Source organism: Marmota monax, unplaced genomic scaffold (genome assembly GCF_021218885.2).
Source record: "Marmota monax isolate L192 unplaced genomic scaffold, Marmota_monax_Labrador192_F-V1.1 WCK01_AAM20220418_F8-fsc00190, whole genome shotgun sequence".
NCBI lineage: Eukaryota > Metazoa > Chordata > Mammalia > Rodentia > Sciuridae > Marmota > Marmota monax.
This window is the reverse complement of record NW_026693010.1, coordinates 268,131-288,333: the sequence shown is the minus strand read 5'-3', so window position 1 is coordinate 288,333 and position 20,203 is coordinate 268,131. Positions and strand designations below refer to the sequence as shown.

General features: G+C 43.8%; 1 protein-coding gene across 10 annotated transcripts in view; it reads right to left on the bottom strand.

Moving 5' to 3' along the window:
- The window catches only part of Ppp2r5c (protein phosphatase 2 regulatory subunit B'gamma), a 139,994-nt gene that overhangs the window by 52,405 nt on the left and 67,386 nt on the right, over positions 1-20,203 (bottom strand). For all 10 annotated transcript variants that reach the window (XR_006853547.2, XM_046453198.2, XM_046453199.2 and 7 more), the window contains one exon: positions 7,029-7,228. Coding sequence is in view for 9 of the 10 variants with exons in the window: in XM_046453198.2 (XP_046309154.1) it covers positions 7,029-7,228 (200 nt within the window). In the remaining variant the exon portion in view is untranslated. The remainder of the gene's footprint in view (positions 1-7,028; positions 7,229-20,203) is intronic.

The window sequence follows — 20,203 nt, the reverse complement described above, 5'->3', positions numbered from 1 at the left end:
ATGATCATACTATCGAAAAGCAGCTACAGTTTGTGTTCCTCTAAATTCATTTTTATAACCCACTTATAAAGTGCCATCAATAAATCAGTCTCTGGCGTGCATGATGCTGCTGTGCTGTGTGTAGCATTTCAAGACTTGCTTTCTCTCCCCAAATTTAATTTTACTTTTATGAATTCATTTCTATGCTAGAAACATGAAATCACACTTCAGATCATGTGTTTTTAATCCTTCAATCACTATTTAAACTAACTTAACTATCTCTCTATGAGGCAGTTGCACAGCCTAACCAAAAAAAAAAAAAAAAAAAAAAAAAGTAATATCAAGGAATAAGACCTACACCACTCTGAGGAGGAGGATGCATTTTGCCACCCACTGGTGAAAGTTCTGAAAAGTCTTGGAAGTCAGCTGCTTTCTGGGCCATTTCTGAGGCCACTGAAAGGAAAGGACGCTTGAGTGGCAACTTTATCTTGGGGCCATCCAGTTTTCCACACTGTCCCCTTTCCTCCTATGAGGCAGATGGTTGTCAAAACTTCTTTTTACCCCACCCATTCAAGCCTGCTTGCCCAATGCAACATCATCAGTGGCTACAGAGATGGACACACTTGCTCTGGGGACGTCTTTCTCCCCAGGTCTACCATGTGATTTGGTGGGTAACAATCAGAACCCACCTCCCCAGCTACAGTAATGGTTTAAAGATGGGCAGGAGGTACATAGGCATACCATTCCTTCCTGGAAGCCACACCAAAGAGAACACAGCACACAGAGCAGGAGGCCTGGGGTATACTGTGGACCAAGTGGGAGCTATCCCTGTGTCTGAGATTCCCCTTTGAGCATGCACAGTGGTGAATGGGGTGTGCCATGATTCAAACCTGCCCTCTCTCACACCAGGTCCCACACACTTGGGTCATTGTTCCTTCTCCCTAAATAACTCAAACCAAATCTGCCACTAATCTCATTTCTACCTTAACATCTGTTTGCCTGGTTCTCTCCACCGTCATAGCCACTTGGTTCAATCCACCCCGTCCACTGAAATGTTCTCTCAGCCCCAACCCAGTTCCTTTGCATCTCTTCATACCCCAGTGTGTACTTCACTGTGCTGCCAGATCATTTGGGGCAGCCCAAGGCTCCAGGCACAGCAGACTTCGGCCTCACTAAGTGCTCCATCCCCAAATCTCTCTCTTCCAATGGTCTTGGGCTTGGGCGGGCTCCCTGAGAGGCACCCTCCCCTCTGCTCCACTCCAGGCTCCTTCATAGCACTCAGCCCCTGTGCCTATCTGCTTTCTGGTTTTATCCCTTAAACAAGAAAGGGCAGGCTCTGCAAAAGCCAAGACTGTTACTGAATACCTGTGTTGGAATCCAGCATTGTGCGGTACACACGTTTCTGAGTGATGTAGTGAGCGGCAGTGTTCCATCTAGCAATCCTGCACAGTCAACTGAATGGGTAATTCCAGGGAGGCCCATCTGATGTGAAGTGCCTCTAATCGTCCAACTCATACAAACATTGATCACCATTTCCCTTTCTGAACTTCAGTTATACTCACCTGTGCCTACTAAGACTAGTCTCAGTGTGCAAGTCAATTCAGAAACTCTACCAAATAAAAATGCTGAATTCAGTGGAAAAAATGCAAGTGTATATTACTTAGAAACTTTACAATCCAAAGATGGGTGTTTTTATTAAATTTCTGACTGGCTAAGATCAACCTGGAAGATGAGTGAAGACACCGAGAGCTGCAGCCCACCCAGAAGGTCTGATTCTGCAGGGCTAGGGTAGGGCCTAGGAATCCATAGACTTCAGACAAGCTTTCAGGTGGTGCTGAGGCTGCAGCCTTTGAAAAGTACTGTTTCAGAAGAGCTGCTCTTAATTTTTTTGGTCTCAGGACCCTTTTAAACTCCTAAAAATTATTGGGGACCACAAAGAATTTTTGTTTATGAGATATCTATTGATATTTACTATATTAGAAATTAAACCAGAGAAATTTAACTATAATAACTATTATATCTTTTTTTTCCCTTTTTTCTTTTTGGGGGTACTAGGCTTCAACTTAGGGGCACTTGATCACAGATCCTCATCCCCAGCCCTATTTTGTATTTTATTTAGAGACAGGGTCTCACTGAGTTGCTCAGCACCTCATTTTTGCTGAGGCTGGCTGTGAACTTGCAATTCTCCTGCCTCAGCCTCCTGAGCCACTGGGATAACAGACGCGCGCCACTGCGCCGGCTTTATTATGTCTTAATATACAGAATATACATTTATGAGAAATAACTATTTTTCCCAAAACACAAATGACTGTAGTGAGGAGAGTGGCGTGTTCTCCATTCCCGCCGATCTCGTCAACGTGAGATCAGGACCATTACTCGAGCTCCTGTGCTCAGAGGGCTGTTCTGACTGAAATATAGGCAGGACACCTGGGAAGGGAGGAGCAGGTGGTAGCACTTCCAGATGACTGTGGGTTTTTGACACTACATAAGGGGAGTGTGGCGGTTTGTTACAGGGGTGCTGCTACATGGATGGCGAATCTCAAGAGGGGGCCTCTTCTCTCCTACATGCAAGCCCAGTGATGGACGTTGCCCTCTCCATGGCTCTCTTGCCCATGAATGATTGTATAATGTCATTTATTGGTCATCTGGAAAATACTGGTTCACTGAGTTACAAAGACTTTCTAAGTGGTGACTCATTTCGTGGTATCTATTAAAAAAATCCCATTCATTTGCATCACCAGGGAGCCCGAAGTTCCCTTAAAAGCTCAAATTTTATCATTGACAACACAGTTATTTTCCTTCAAGTGACATTCTCATTTAGTTTATGTTTTGAGAAAATGCCTGTTAAATATTTAAGTCTGAATAACTCATTTGTCTATTAGTCATTTTCCAGGCAAAAATGGTGTTCCCTGCACATGTGGCAGTTCCACTCAGGACACCACGGCACAGGTGCCTCCCTACCCTTCCAACTCCACTAAGCCTTGTAGCCCCAGTACTTACGCAAACCCCACAGCTCAGCAGACGGGGACTAAAATGCTAGGATGTAATATATTTAATATCGGCCTGCTTTAGCCAGGCCATCAAGTGAAACTGAGTATGTGGCTGTTAATATGCTAGGTCACCTTAGTGCCACTGCCTGGCTTCTTGCTGAGGTGCCAGAAGCTGTACCTACTCTCACTTCTGGACCATCGATGCAAATGTCAATAAAGTGAAACAAGTCTTAGCGTTATTATGGAAATAATTTCGACTCCACAGACCCTCTGCAAGGGTCCACAGGCCAGGAACCTCTGATCCACTGATTCGAACAGAGAGGTTCCAGAGCTCTGAATCTGGGATCTACTGCAGGCTGTAAGGAACCAAAATGCTCTGAAATCATAGGTAAAAACTGGCACATAGATCCATTTTTCAGATTTTTGAAAGGGTCCAACCCTAGAATTTAACTCCTTAAACATTATTATCAAAGCAGTTTTACTTTTATTGCTTTGAATTTCTTAAATATACTGTTACTTGTTTTTTTGACCAACATTTTGACTATCAGAAAAACGTCCAGCTTAAGAAGCAAACTAACTAGAAAATTTAATTAAAACAAAAACAAAAACAGATGGATGGTTTTTGTTTGTCACACAAAAGCCTGCACAGAAACGTCCAGAGTATCATCATGCACAGCAGTCAACCCCGAGGTGACCCAACAGATGAGTGATAAGTAAGATGTAATGGTGTTGAATAAGGGAATATTATAGGGTAATAAAATTATTTCGTTAAAAAAAAAAAAAAGAGAGAGAAATAAGCTCCTGCCACAATGGTAGCACACGGATGAGCCAAACTCCAGCTAAGTGAAAGGAACCTGTCATAAAAGACCCTGTACTGGGTAATTTCAGGCACGTGAAATGTCCTGAGTAGGCAACCCATAGAGACAGAAAGCAGACCATGGTGCTCAGGGCAGGGGCTGGGAGAAAAGGAGTGACAGCAGTAAGGACAAGAATTCCTGTAGGTGGTAGAAATGTCCTAACATTAGATGTGATGATGGCTGTACAGCCTTATATTCAAACCAAAAGCCACTGAAGTACATATTTTAAGGTGAATTAAGGTATGTGAGTAATATGTCAATAAATGTGTTAAAAAAGCAACATAGCAGTCTAGTCTAGCAGACAATATATTTAAAAGTGGCAGCGATAGGAGTTCAACATCTACAGAGCTTCCAATTCTTCAAAGTCAGTGGAAATTAACGTCTCTAAAAACACTATGACCAAAATATACACAAGCATCACAGAGACACAGACCAGCCGGCTGACTGCTGCCTAGGTGACTAGCACAGCAGGCAGAGCCGCGGGCTGCAGGGCTCCTCAGCAGAAAGGACCCTGCCAGAGTCCAGCTTCCCCCCGGCCAGGAGGACTCTGCCTGCGGGTGGAGGCCCTGGGGAGGGAGGGGGCCGGACTTCTGTGGCCTCTGGTGATGGAGGGTCACACAGTACAGTCCCACCCCCACCATGTTCTCTTCCATTCCACATCTCATCAGCGCTGTCTGCAATGTGAAAGAGCAGCATCAGGTCAGAGAGCCCAGCGCGTCCCTGCTCCCATTCCATCCCCAAACTGAGGACTAGGGCCAGGGAAGAGGCTGTGTTCTCTTCTGAACTTATCTCCCTGAATCAGAGCAGAAAGGAGAATGAAGTGTCCCCTGCCCCTCAGTGATTCCAGAAGATAACCGCATGGCACAGTTCTTCAGGGGACAGTGCAACAGGCCTCTAGGTATTTTCTCTCTGGACCTTCTTCCTGCCCATGTGGGCGGAGGGCAGAAGGCACACCTCCACACTGCAGCCCACCCGCCTGGCCTGGGTGACTCTCCTTGCAAAGTACCATCATCTAATACAGTATAGCACTGCTGGCTTATTTTATGCTTGACTCCACTGAAAAACGAAAGCTTCGGGAGAGCAGAAACCTGTGCCCAACTCTATTTCATCACCCAAAGAGCAATGAAATCCACTCCTCCAGGGGAGCTCAGGACAGGTCTGCAGAGGCGCTTCCGAGAGCCAGCTGCAGCACCCAAGAGCTAGCTGATGCTCAGGGCAGGGCAAATGAAGATACAGGAGGAACTCTAGCTGGGAACAATCACAGTGGGGAGCAGAGGAATGGCAGTCAGGAGCATGCTTGGTTCAAGTACAGGTACTGAACCCAACCAGGAAGACCAGAGTCCCTTCAGTCTTTGCAGACTCTTCCTTCCTGGCACATCAGGGACTCCTGGTTACAGAAATCCTTAAAAATGGATCAGTCTTTCATACAGGTGGTTTATGTATCTATAAACTTAATATGTACCAAGAAATTAATTTAAAAAGGAAATAACTTGACAACTAACAATAAGCACTTCAAATGGGGAAATAGCATATTCAATGTATGAGGCAAGGACAAATGACTTTTCAACAATTCTATGAGAAAATGAAGCCTGTACTATAAAAGAAGTCCCATAAGTATTAAAAACGTGACATGGGGTTGGGGATGGCTCAGGGGAGAGGCCTGCTTAGTTCATGTGAGGCCTGAGTTTTTGTCCTTAGAACCTCAAAAAACAAAAAAAGGAAGGTGAAGTGAAGAACAAAATTATGTTAAGTTGTAGGAGAAAATATTAGAGTTTTTTTCTGTACAATTCTGGGGCTGGGGTAGCCTTCCAAAGAAAGTGAGAGTTGAAAAAGACACACCATTTCCTTGGTCCACACAAGGGACATTTTAGCATTTACTTTCTGCTCAGCACACACCTGTCACTCGTCTCCAAGCAGGAGTCAGGCAGAGGGGCCACACAGCCCTGTAGCCTTGAGGCTGGCCATGCACAGCTGTGCTGGTCAGAAAAAGTAACTGAAAATAATCAAGCTGATCACATCTTTTGACAAAAGACTCAATTACAAAAAGGAACATTCCTTTCATCTTCTTTTTCCAAAGCAAAAGTACTAAAGCAAGAAATAAAAGTATTTTAGGTCAACAAGTCTAGTCCACTCTGAAATACATAGCTTTGGTGGGAAAAATCAGTAACTTAAGAGAGAGAGTTCAATGAAAACTAGGATTTAAAATTCCATGTTAAGCAATGTTAACTTACCAATAACTGGGGGGACTAATTTCAAAGGCAGATAAAATAATAACAATGAAAAAAAAATGCAACAGAAAACTGGAGTTCAGCCTCAAACAACAGTTCTGTGACCATCCTGTGAAATGCTCAGGGCTGAGGTAACAATGAGTGGAGTAAGAGCCGCCACTGACCTGCAGATAGGCAGGGAGGAGGTCTGCATAAGAGACCTGGCTGCAGGACAAGACTCTCTCAGTCACTTGGGATACTATCCTGATCTCAGGACCAACAGACGAAGGCCTTCCCAGCCAACAGGCTTGGACACAGCATGCTGACATCTGTTTGGTTCCCATCAACACTTTAACTCTGTCGCAGCATTAGAACATGGAGGGACAGTGTGCTTACTTCTAAACAACATAAGGGCTCTAGTATATTAGTATTATATATATATATATTTATTTATTTGGTACCAGGGATTGAATCTAGGCACTTTACTACTGAATCACATCCCTAGCCCTTTTCAATACTTTAAGAGACAGGGTCTTGCTGAGTTGCTCAGGGCCTTGCTAAGTTGCAGAGGCTAGTTTTGAATTTGTTATCCTTATGTCTCAGCTTCCTGAGTCACTGGGATTACAGGCGTCCACCACAGCTCCCAGCACATATGTTTTTTAAAAACAAAAAATTTAAAGAGGATAAAATAATAAATATGAATAAAAGTTCTAGTATTTCTACCCAACAGGGTAATTGTGAAGACTGAACAAGTTAATAATGCAAAACACCTGCTAGAAGGCAGCTGGCCCTCTCACTGCTATCATCACAACAATCCGGCGTGCAGCACAAAGAACACTTTCATCCTTCCTGGGACAAGCACAAATCTTGGAAAAGGAGGAGGCTTTTTCTGGGTAGTGCTGTGTTGGGCTCAGATGTCCCAGCCTGTCCTGAAAACATCAGGGTCCTTCTGCAGCTCAGGGCTGGGACGCACTGGTCAGGCTGCAGTTACTTACCATATGGACTACTTCAGGGTAAATGGGCTCTGTGATCACATTCCGATTGTGGGTGATATATTCTACCATTTCACTTAGAGCAGCTCGTTTTACTTCCTTCCACTTGAGGTCACTCAGTGGGTCAGAAACAAAGTCGAAGAGGACACAACACTGACGTAACTTCTGGGTAAAAAGCTTCTCTTGATCCGCAGGAGGAACATCTGAAAGGAAGAAGGCAAAGCACATTGATCTCGAGTGCCTAACCCAAAGGTACTACGACACATGCCTAAGTGCTTGTTTCTTCTTATTTTGTATTAATAGAGGTTCAAGAAGGAGAGAGGGTGGGGTGAATAGAGGTTAAACATTCCTTAAACAACCAGCTAGTCACTGCTCAGATCACAGGTTTTGTATGATAAAGTAGGATTTTTCTTTCTCTTCGGTACTGGGGATTGAATCCATGAGTGATCTACCACTAACCTGCATCCTCGCACCTTTTACAATCTTAAATTTTGAGACAGGGTCTCCCTAAGTTGTGGAGGCTGGCCTCAAACTTTAGACCCTCCTGCCTCAGCTTCCAGACTTGCTGGAATTATAGGCATTCATCACCATGTCCAGCTATTTTTTTCACATTTTTAAAAATTAAGAAAAAAAAATTTTTTGATACTAAGGATTGAAACCAGGAGTTTTTAACCATTAAGCCACATCCTTTTGAGACAGGATCTCACTAAGTTGCTTAGAGCCTTGCTAAATGGCTGAGGCTGGCCTTGAACTTGAATCCTCCTGTCTCAGTCTCCCAGTTGCTGGAATTTCAGATATGTGCCACTGTGCCTAGCTGTTTTTCACTTTTTGAAACTGTGTTGAAAGTAAGGTTCAAAATAAATTCCCTCTGAATGCATTTATTCAACAAATACTTTCTAAGTGCCAGTGATCACACGCCTGGCACTGCACTGGACTAGGAGGGAAGAACAAGAGGTAAAGGGTGAGCCTGTCTGGGCTGGGGATGTGGCTCAAGCGGTAGCGTGCTCGCCTGGCATGCGTGCGGCCTGGGTTCGATCCTCAGCACCACATACAAACAAAGATGTTGTGTCTGACGAAAACTAAAAAATAAATATTAAAAAAATTCTCTCTCTCTCTCTCTGTCAGGGGTGTGGATCTTTAATCCATGTGACCACTGCAGAAAGCAGGTGCAGGTGAGCAGAGGACCAGAGGCAGGGGTGCTTGCTCATGTGTGTCTGCTGGTTCTGAAATTCCACAGGCAGGTCAAAGGTGGCTGTCCATTCTGGCTAACTGACAAACACTTGCATCAATCTGAAGACTGTCAAACTACTAGTAAGACAACCAATAACAGCAAGCACCTTAGTGCTCCTGAGCACATTTCATTCCTTATGCTAGAGTCGGCCCGTCACACGTGGTGACGGGGGTGTTAGTGACAGCAATATAGGAGTAGCAATGAGAACAATAACAATTATTTAGTGAGTGCTTACCTGAGCCAGAGCTTGTGCTAAAACTTTTATATATAAATACACACTTTTTGTCACTTAACCTTTACAGTAAGACAATAAAGAATGGTGTTATAACAGCATCCAAGGGCAAAAGAAGCATTTGAAGTGCAAGGCAAGTCACTAGATTTTAGTGCAATAAATGTACAGACACGATTTCAGGTCCCACACTGCAGATTTCCTTTAAGAAACTGCCCATTTATTAAGTTTTAGTATAATATCAAAGAAAATGCCATATTTTCTTAAAAGACCAATAAAACACTTCTGCTCTTCCCAACCACGTCTTCCTACACTCCACCAAAGTGACATATAGTCAAGAATGGATGCAGGGGCAGGCAGCAAAATCCAGTCATTCCCAGCAAGCCAGACAGAACAGACACTTGAAAAATAGAAAACCAATGTCACTCTTCTCACTCAAGCTGTTTTGTTTTGGAAAATATGTCCATCTTCATAAAAATATTAACTTGTTAACACGTGGTAAGCTTATTCTTTTAAATGAATTCATATTATTAAATATATATTAAAATTTTCTGTGGTTTGTTGAAAAGTAAGGTCAATATTGATATCTAACATCACATGAACAGAAGCTTTGGGATCCTGAGATCTACCGCCCTACCACAGCAGGTTGAATGCCCCCCCCCCAAGTTTTCCTCAGCAAATGTGCTTGTTCTCAGGCCACGGTTCCTCCCACTTCTCTTGCCGTTTCCTGTCCTACTGATCGCCAGTTTCTGCTTAGGTATATTCTACAGGCCTTTCCTTACTTCCTAGTTACAAAGGAGATACCCTCATTGAGGATCTGCCTCCTGCAGCTTTAAACAGCAACCTTGCTTGTGGCTTCCTTGACTGCAAGCTCCATGAGCGCCATGGACCCTACTGCTTTTAGTCCTCGGAATCCCTTATGCCCAGCATGAGCCTGGCTGACAGGCACACAGACACTGTGACCTGGACGGCCCGCAAGCCCGATCCTCCTGCCACAGCCTCCTTATTTGCTATACTGCATGCAGAGATGAGCAGCACACAAGCAGGCATGGGGTGGCAGTGCGCTGGCTTTTTAGAAATCCCAAGATCCAACACTGGACCCTAAATACTCCACGTATTCCAGTGACTGTTTGACCATCTTTAATGCACAGGGCCTTTGCGAGAACAGAGTTTCTGAACTGCCTCCCTGCTGGCTGTGGTCCTCTCTATTCCACACCTGTGCTCAATTCCAGCTTGCCAGGATCCCTCAGTGAGCTCCCACTTGTTGGTACAGCCTGTCTACCTGGAACCTGTCTCTGGCATTCTCATCTTCTCAGTACTGTGCAGAGAACCTAGAAGACCACGGTCACCCCAAGGACCACCAGCACCCTCATTCAGGATCTGCCTTTGAGGAGTTTTCCTTGCTGAGTCCTTGACAAGGATGGTATCGAGATGGTACCCTCAGACCCATCTGAGACAGGGACATGCTGAGTGATGAAGAGCTTGTCCAGTGCTGCTCAGTGACAGGGCAAGGGTACACATAAGATACGCCTTGTATTTGGGAATGGAAACCCAAAGGATGTTGTGATCACTCAGGGTGAGATCAGTAAGTTTCAGAGACCTCAGAATGCCTGGAAACCATCAACTGCTTTTAAATGATAAAAGCGATAAATGATATTCAGAAAGCTATTGTGATTAAGAAAGAAGAATAAGCCATTTCTTTCTATAATATTTCTATTAAAATGATTTTAAAAAGCAAGTAAGTCTCAACTCTCTAGAAATTATCTTAATTCTCCCAGGATCCCAGGCAGTTGAGATGTTACTGTAATATTTTTGTTTATGGTCTACAAATAGATTTGTCATTACAATCTCATGAACAGTTCAACTTCCATTTGGCCATTTAAAAAATATTAATGTTAAAAAATCTTTAACAATCTAATTGAGCATGGAAATGAAAAAAAAATGCACCCTTAGGTCATATCAAATATTTTCACATTTCAAAAAAATGCAAGTTAGCCCTCTTTGTTTCCAGACTGCCATGTTCTGAGCCGCTTTCCTCTTCCACACACCATGAAGTTCTGCTCACCTTGGACCCAGAGTCACAGAGTCTGCTGTCTACCGAGACCTCTGAAAACTTTGAAGAATCCAAGAGCATATGCAAAGTCCGTAGTCAAGGAAGACTCGAGATCAATAACAAAGTCCCATTATGGGCCAGGGTTTCGCCATATTCTTCAATTTTGGAGGTAAGAGTTCGCTGATTTTATATTGTCTTATGATGCATGAGCTAGTTGGCACTTCCAAAGTCCCTGAACATATCAAGATTAAACTCACTGAACTATCACAAGAACCACCACCTGTTCCAAAATACTGATATTGTAAAGGAGGTAAAAAGACAATTTGCAAAGAACTAAAAGAATTTTAGGAGAGGAAAGCAAAACACAAATAAAACTCCTAAAATCAAAGAACAGACAAGAAGCTTGACAAATTCAGGAAAAAAAAGGGCGGTGAGGCTACCAAGAAACCTTTAAGAGGCGAATTTTGAGAAGTTCCTACTTAAACTGAGTGCTGATGCTAAAACTGAGAAAGTCTTTGTGACAAATTATCAGAAGATGATGACTTACGAAAAACAGAAGTCAATCCTTTTCAAGGATAATGCACACAATTCAATTTTATTTGTTAAATGTAGCAGTGTATTTAATTCAAGTAAAATCCATGTATTGTGTTTCACCATTCATTTTTAAAATCTTAAACCCAATACATTTTAGTAAATAAAAATTGTATTTGATCAACATCTTTAAAAAAAAAGAGGCTATTTTCTGCTGTGTTAATAGGACAGTAACACAGGGAAATAAAAATGGATGGAGGTGGTGGAGGAATGGGCTTTACATCTTAATGGATTCTGATTTTTCCCCAATGCTGGGGATTGAAGCCAGGGGTTCTCTTTCTCACTGAGCTACATTCCCAACTCTTTTGATTTTGAGAAAGGGTCTCACCAAATTGCCCAGTCTGGCCTCAGACTTGTGATCCTCCTGCCTCAGCCTCCGGAGCTGCTGGGATTACAGGCATGTGCTTCTGCACCCAGCTGATTTCTTAACAGTGCAAACATTATTAGAATGTCTCACCAAATTGCCCAGTCTGGCCTCAGACTTGTGATCCTCCTGCCTCAGCCTCCAGAGCTGCTGGGATTACAGGCATGTGCTTCTGCACCCGGCTGATTTCTTAACAGTGCAAACATTATTAGAAACACCTAACATCTGCCCAGATTATTTCAGCATCCCCCAGTTTTAATTAATTTATTCCTATGAACTTGAGATACCACCCAGTTTTTCAGGATAGATCTTCAATGAATACCCAGGAGAAAAACATACATACGAGGGCCTCTGAAACAATAGAGGTCAACAAAGATGGTGGTGAGGGGGAATGAAAGGAAGGGAGAAGGGATGGAAATAGGAAAGACAGTAGAATGAACTGGTCATAACTTTCCTACGTTCATATATAAATACACGCCAGTGTAACTCCACATCATGTACAACCACAAAAATGAGATCCTATTAGCATGAGTTACATTCTATGTATGTATAACATGTCCAAATATATTCTACTGTCATGTATATCTATGAAAAACAAATAAAAACACATAAAAAAGAAAGATGGTGGAATAAGAACAATATATAAAAGCCTATCTATGGAAGGGAAGCCTGTCATTCATGAGTGATACACAGTTATGCTCAACAGAAGCTACCCTTGAAGTAGGATGGGCACGTCCATTTCTAGATTTGCAAATGTCTCTGGTGCCAGTGTGCAGAAGGGCAGTGTTCTTACATCGCACAGCACCAGAATGAGACACAAGGACCTGAGCTGGCTCCACTGAGGCAGGGTGAGCCCTGGACTAGCAGGACAGGGAAAGAAAACAGCAGTGTGCCTACTAATATTTTCTTCTATAAAAAGCAAGAAATTAATGTAATAACATTTCATATACAAATCAGCACACAGTAGATTACGATTGGGCAGATGTGAGGGGGTCTGGAGACCATTGCTAAGCAGTGAAGAGCCACTGTAGGCTTGTGTCAAGGAGTCCTAAGTGGCCACTAATATCACAGCTGACATCACAGGATGTCAGAGTGGCACAGTTTAGAGGTCACTCTTTCAACATATGGCACTAGGACAAGTAGTACACAGGGACCAGAAAATGGGGTACGGGGAAGAAGGAGGAAGAAGGAAAAAATGGATCATTATATACAAAAATAAAACAAACTGGAGGGTTACAGACTTAGATCTGAAAGGCAAAACTATATTGCTTTAAAAAATAATACAGAAAGGTATCTGGGTAGTGAACAATCAGAAAGGGCCGGGTGTGGTGGCGCATAACTGTAATCCCAGCAGCTTGGGAGGCTGAGGTGCTAAGCAACTCAACGAGACCCTGTCTCTAAATAAAATACAAAATAGGGCTTGGGATGTGGCTCAGTGGTCGAGTGCCCCTGAGTTCAATCCACAGTCCCCCCCCCCCAAAAAAAAAAAAAAAGAATCAGAAAGGACTTCTTTAGACACAAAACCCAGTAATCATTCAAAACCAATCAGTTGGACTGGGCTGGGGTTGTAGTTCTGGGGTAGAATACTTGCCTAGCATGTGTGAAGCACTGGGTTCGACCCACAACACCACATAAAAGTAAACAAATAAATAAAGGTATAAAAACAAACAAGCAAAAGCCAATCATGTGAACTATTCTAAAACCAAACACTTTCAAGACACCATCAAGAATGGAAAGGCAAGTCACAGAATAGACTTACTTGAATACACGTAACCACTAGATTCAGATCCAGAACATAGAACTCTTCCAGTCAATCAGTTAAAAATAAACAAACAAAAACCCACAGAACATCAACAGGGAAGTAGATACAGTCTTAACCAGGCTCTTACAAATATATCTACATGGTTAATCACATGGGACAGGATTGCCCCTCTCAATGACTAGAGAAATGCAAATTAAAACCACAATGAGACACACCAGTCACTCAAGAGAGTAGCACACACTCAACAGTGTGCGAGGAGCTGAGTGCACACCATGCTAGTGGGCTGCAGAGCTGGGAGTTACCCAGCGGTACAGCAGACATCTGCACACGGGGCACAAGACCTCATGACAAGGTGCACATGTGCACCACAACACGTGTCCACAGCACCACTGTCCTCACAGCCCAGACTATCCATTAGTGGTGGATCAGACACTGTGGCCTATCAACATTCCAAAACTACAAGGGTGACATGATATGGATGAATCTTACAAAATGCTGTTGCACAGTAGAGGCAACACACCAACCAACTGGTTCTATTCACTCTCGCCTTATTTAGCACACCTAAAACTTTATTATGAAGGACCTACAGGACTTTTGGGGTACACGGCCTGGGTGGTGGTCATATGGGTATTTGTTTTATAACCACTCACTATACTTTACGTTTGCTTCATATGCTCTTGCATGTGACTTGTATTTCAAATAAAAAAGACTAAAGAAAGCATGCATATAGCAAAAATAAATAAATAAATGTAGATCAAACAAAAGCATCAGGAACACACCATGGAGTGGGAGACTCCTCTTTCCACACCATCTGTGGCCTCCTCTCTTCTCCCAGAGGCAACCTCTGCTGCTTGGTCCAGGGTGCGGCAGGCCAGCGGGCATATGCAAATCGGTGGCTTTCAACAGGGCTTGAGAGGAGTCAACACTCACAAACTCTAAACTAACTGAAGGTCCACCTGGGACTGGGGCACACCCACATGGGAGTCCCCACACACCCGAATGCTCCTCTACACAAAGCTTTGTGTGGAGGAATCCAGGCTCTAGACAGCCTTCTTTTGTTCAAAAATTTTCCCTACCAAAATGAGGATCTGAACGATCTCTGATTCCATTTACATAAAGATTATCTCTCACTCTCTTCAAGAAAACATCAGTATTTAGGATCCCAGTGTACAAGATAAAACTGTGGTTTGGCTTATCTATGGGACCTAAAGCATCTGTGTGAATGGACAGGTGTGAGAACCATCGTGGAGCAGGTGGTGATCTTGAGGACACAGTGCATGTCTTTAGGAACTGATTTAGAAGTTGATCCAACACTATGTTCCAGGCACTGTGCTTGTACTGCTGATGGAGGAAAGTTAAGGCAAAATCCTTGCTCTAAAAGAAAAACAACTGAAAATGTGTGAGCCATGATAAGTGCTATAGTACAGCCAGGTGGGAGGCACCAGGGAGACTGGGTAGGAGGAGAGCCATTCTGCTTTCAGTTCAGAGGCACGAAGGTCCAGGGAGAACTGGAGCTGCAGGTGAGGGAGGCCAACACCAGCGGCCATGGAGGTGCGGACATCCTTACTAGGTGGGAGAGGTCATCTAGGGGTGCCCACTACTCAAATCGGGGCGGGGGGCTCTGGAGTTACAGGACAAATTCTATTCTGGAAAAAAAATCAATGCTCCTGAAAGACAGTTGCCTTGACTGATGATGATACTGGGTGAGTGTCACATGCCCCAGACTAATCATGCTGCACACTTACTTAATGACAGGTTTCTATGGAGCGATGGCTTTGTCTGTTCACCATTTTATCCCCATAGTGGGACCTCAGATTTTTGCTGAATGAAGTGGTAGCTCTGAGGGAAACAAGTTAAACTGAGAGGTACCATAATTTAAAACATTAACATCAAAATAACGCCACACATATCAAGAGTAGAATGCAATGTCTACATGAACTTTAAGACAAGATCCAGAGCTCCAGAGAAGCCGTCTGCTCTTGACAGCATTTCCCCACCCTGAGGTCTCCGCAGCCAGGGCTCCATGTGGGGATGAACTTGAACCCCAGAGGCTCTGTGAGCAGATGAGTGGTGCACCTGGACCTGGGGCAAGAAGCAGGAAGACCCCTTTGGAAGTACTCAGTCACAATGCTCAAAATCTGCTTCCTGGGTGCTGGTAGCAGGCTGTCATCTGTGGTGAAAATAACCTATCACTCTACAGATCCAAACTCCAATATGTGAGAGCAGAATAAACACACATAACTAATGTGTACAAGGTGATGTGAATCGCTGACTTTGACCTTGACCCTTAGCGGCACATGGAATCTCAAAACTAAATTAATCTTCTCAAAATTAAATTTACAATGAATCTTTATTCTTTCTTTCTTTTTTTTTTTTTGGCATGTGGTGCTGGGGATCGAACCCAGGGCTTTGTGTATGTGAGGCAAGCACTCTACCAGCTAAGCTACATCCCCAGCCCTATAATAAATCTTTCTTAATTTCAAAGTGCAAGTGTCCTCTTTCAAATATTCTAAAATAAAGTTTTATCTTTCACTCTCTTTCCTGATAATTCTCAAAATACTGTCTGATGAGATAAGGCAGTCTAGCTTCACTACACATATAGGTAGTGCTTTGGCTCAGGTGTGTGCTTCTAAAGTGCTGCATATATCCAGGGCCTGGTCCATGCTGGCCAACAGCGCTGCCACTGAGCTACACCTCAGCCCCGCTCAGGTTTCTGAATGGATGTTATTTTTTTATTTTATTTTTTTTTAAATTTTTTATTGTTGGCTGTTCAAAACATTACGTAGTTCTTGATATATCATATTTCACACTTTGATTCAAGTGGGTTATGAGCTCCCATTTTTACCCCATATACAGATTGCAGAATCACATCAGTTACACATCCATTGATTTACATATTGCCATACTAGTGTCTGTTGTGTTCTGCTGCCTTTCCTATCCTCAACTATCCCCCCTCCCCTCCCCTCCCCTCCCCTCTTCTCTCTCTGCCCCCTCTACTGACATTCATTTTTCCCCCTTGCATTATTTTTCCCTTTCCTCTCACTTCCTCTTGTATGTACTTTTGTATAACTCTGAGGGTCTCCTTCCATTTCCATGCAATTTCCCTTCTCTCTCCCTTTCCCTCCCACCTGTCATCCCTGTTTAATGTTAATCTTCTTCTCATGCTCTTCGACCCTACTCTGTTCTTAGTTACTCTCCTTATATCAAAGAAGACATTTGGCATTTGTTTTTTAGGGATTGGCTAGCTTCACTTAGCATAATCTGCTCTAATGCCATCCATTTCCCTGTAAATTCTATGATTTTGTCATTTTTTAATGCAGAGTAATACTCCATTGTGTATAAATGCCACATTTTTTTTATCCATTCATCTATTGAAGGGCATCTAGGTTGGTTCCACAGTCTTGCTATTGTGAATTGTGCTGCTATGAACATCGATGTAGCAGTGTCCCTGTAGCATGCTCTTTTTAGGTCTTTAGGGAATAGACCGAGAAGGGGAATAGCTGGGTCAAATGGTGGCTCCATTCCCAGCTTTCCAAGAAATCTCCATACTGCTTTCCAAATTGGCTGCACCAATTTGCAGTCCCACCAGCAATGTACAAGTGTACCCTTTTCCCCACATCCTCGCCAGCACTTGTTGTTGTTTGACTTCATAATGGCTGCCAATCTTACTGGAGTGAGATGGTATCTTAGGGTGGTTTTGATTTGCATTTCTCTGACTGCTAGAGATGGTGAGCATTTTTTCATGTACTTGTTGATTGATTGTATGTCCTCCTCTGAGAAGTGTCTGTTCAGGTCCTTGGCCCATTTGTTGATTGGGTTGTTTGTTCTCTTATTGTCTAATTTTTTGAGTTCTTTGTATACTCTGGATATTAGGGCTCTATCTGAAGTGTGAGGAGTAAAGATTTGTTCCCAGGATGTAGGCTCTCTATTTACCTCTCTTATTGTTTCTTTTGCTGAGAAAAAACTTTTCATTCAAAAGCAGCCAACGTCTCTGCGTCTCTTCATGTTCTCTAGTACTTGACAGAAGGGGGGCTGAAGTAACCGCCAGGTAATCTGGTAAAGGTAGGCAGACAGTGCTGTCACCATCCTAGGTGTGTCCCTCTGTCTACCCGCAGCTGCACTTTGTTTGGAGGTCTTCCAAGAGGAGCCACAGTGAGGCCATCGTTATGGTCCTGAAACTGTCCTTCCTGTATACCTTATGGGTGGGATTCAGGTAGAGCAAAAGCCCTGCCTACTAAGCCAACCAGGTGTGCATGTGGAAACGCAGCTGGGCTCGTGGTTTCTGCACTGCCATTCTATTTGAGACTTTTGGATAGAGACAACATACAGCTCCAAAGCCCCTGCTCCCAAGCTGCTACCTTTTCATATACCCCAGTTCTGTGGCTTCTTCTCCTTGTCGTACACTTTCACCCTGCCTGTAGCCTCCTTCCTGCAGGAAGAGCTGCTCACCCAGGGCCAAATCTGGGTCCTCCACAAACCTAAACTGCTCTTGCCTTGGACACATGGGTCCTCCCTTTGAGGTTCTTGCTGATTCTGGGCCTGTGTTCAGCTGCTGTACAAGAGAAGGGTCTGATCTGCTGTCCTACGACAGGCCATCACTGACTCCCAACTCCCTTTCCCATGAAATTCATAAGAGCAATTAATTTCACTTAGAAGAGCAGTGGTGGAAGCCAAGCCCACCCCAGGGAATAGGAGATGGGTGAGGAAGGGTAGGTGAGGTAGAGCAAGGTCAGTCAGAGATAGGACGGACGCCAGGAGAGACTGGCTTCCTCAGAAAGTTTTCAATTCTGTTAGGTGAACATGTAGTGAAGACTTGAGTTGCACAGAAGAGACAGGCCAACTTCTAGTCTAGACTCTGCAGAAAAAGAGCATGGAAGTTATCCGAAGTTGCAGGTTCCTGAAGCGATAAAGCTCCTGTGGACACACACACATACAGGATGTGTCTCTGCCTCTTGGTGCAGGTGATCCAGAAGAGAGGAATCCAACAGGTGTGAGCCATATGAGACTTGGCTTTTTTTTTTTTAATAGGAAAAGATTAAGACAGGTCAAACAAATTCTGAGGAATGATCCAGAATCCAACACAGCATTATCTGCTACTGCAGGCCACATTCCCCATTTCAGAACTGAGTTGTGGGGAACAAAGTTACACACTCTAATTAGCAAATTTTCAACACCTGGGGTGGATCTCTCTCACTCTGTCTTTTACTCATTAAATATTAAATAATATTGTTGTACTTGGAGACCAGCAGCTCTAGCAACATGTAGATCATTTACCTAAAAACAAGGGCAGATACTGTTTTAGTAAAAGTAACAGCTTTTACTATATTTGATTAATGAAAGACTGATGAACAGAGATTCCAGAACTTTCAATATGTTTACCAGTAGACAAATCAGTGTGGTGTTGTCAGAAGGATATACTGACAACAAATACGTGTTTTTTCAGATTCTATTCCATGTTCTCTATTTCCTTTCTTTGTGTCTTAGACCAGGTGTGAATGCTTCTTTCTGGACACAAACTCTCGTTACGAATTCTGGGCTCCTTCTTCACACCTGATGGCCCAGACCTGGGAGCAGAATCATTGAAGGACATAATGCAGTATACCTCAAGGGTCTGGGTACTAGGACCTGCGGTCCTGGGCTCTCACCTGCAGTTCCAGCCTCACCAAGACAACCTGGGAATCAGAATCACAAAGCAATCCAGGCACCATGAAGTCAGGAACAGTGTGCATTTGTTTTTCTGGGGAAATGAGGCAGAGAGAAATGGGCACCAAACTGCTCTGGCCCCTCCTGCAAGCTGCCTCCCCAAACCCACTGCGTGTCTCTGCTTATAGCTAAAATGCAAATGACTCACTACTATGGTTCGGACACGGCTTAAGTGTGTCCCCCCAGGCTTCATGTGTTGGAGTTTAATCCCTGCTGTGAAGTATTAAGAAGATGAAAACTTATCCACCGTTGTGCTCAGAGCGGGGCTTTGGGAGGTGACTAGGACTAGATAAGGTTGTCAGGGTAGAGCCCTCTGTTTGGATCCTGGTGTCTCTGTAAGAAGAGGGGGAGACAGAATACATGCAGACCTTGGCTTGCCCTCCCTGCTCTGCCATATGATGCTCAGTGAAGCTGGGACTCTGTCAGCAAGAAGGTCCCCATCAGAGGTGGAAACAATAGGCCAACCCAAACTTTGAGCTAAACAAGCCTCTTTCCTTTATAAATTTCCTAGCCTCAGGAATATCTGCATAGAAAAGAAAACTCACTAAAAACAATTAGTGTTAACATAACTCCATCTCGCCTGGCCATCACCTTGTCACTGCTGAGATGCATCAGAGACATTATGAGCCAGTGAAGATGCATGGCAGCTCTCTCCATCTCTGAGGGTTCTTCAGGGCTCAGCAGAGCTTTGATGGTGGAGAGTGGCCCATGCTGCACTCACTGCTTGGAGACTTGGACAAGGGTTTCTGGGGACTACCTGACTTATCCCTGACACTGAACTTGATCTCATTCTGTAATTCTGGAGAGAACTGTGGTCAAGAAAGAACCATGCATCCTGCACTCTGGCCCATCAGCTTCTGAAGATCTCCAGCTCCGAGCTTGGTGTTTACAAATAACAGGCACATGACAACAGTGTCTTAATGATATTGATCACTCCACAGGTGCTCACGACCCATGAATTCCATGCTCCTGCTGTCTGTAGCTGATCTGCTGTTAAGAGAAGCTGACCAGGGGCATCCCCTGGGGAACAGAAATTCTTCCTGTGTGTGTGTGTGTGTGGGGGGGGGGGGCTTGCAGGTGACCAGCAGCAGCTACCGCCCAGCGTTAGGAACAAGCAAACCCAGATTCTGAAGCATAATGTGAATGGAAACTTCCACATTTCTTTTCTTTTCTGGTAGTACTGGAGACTGAACCCAGCCCTGAGCTACCACTGAGTGACATCCCTAACACTTTGTTATTCTGAGA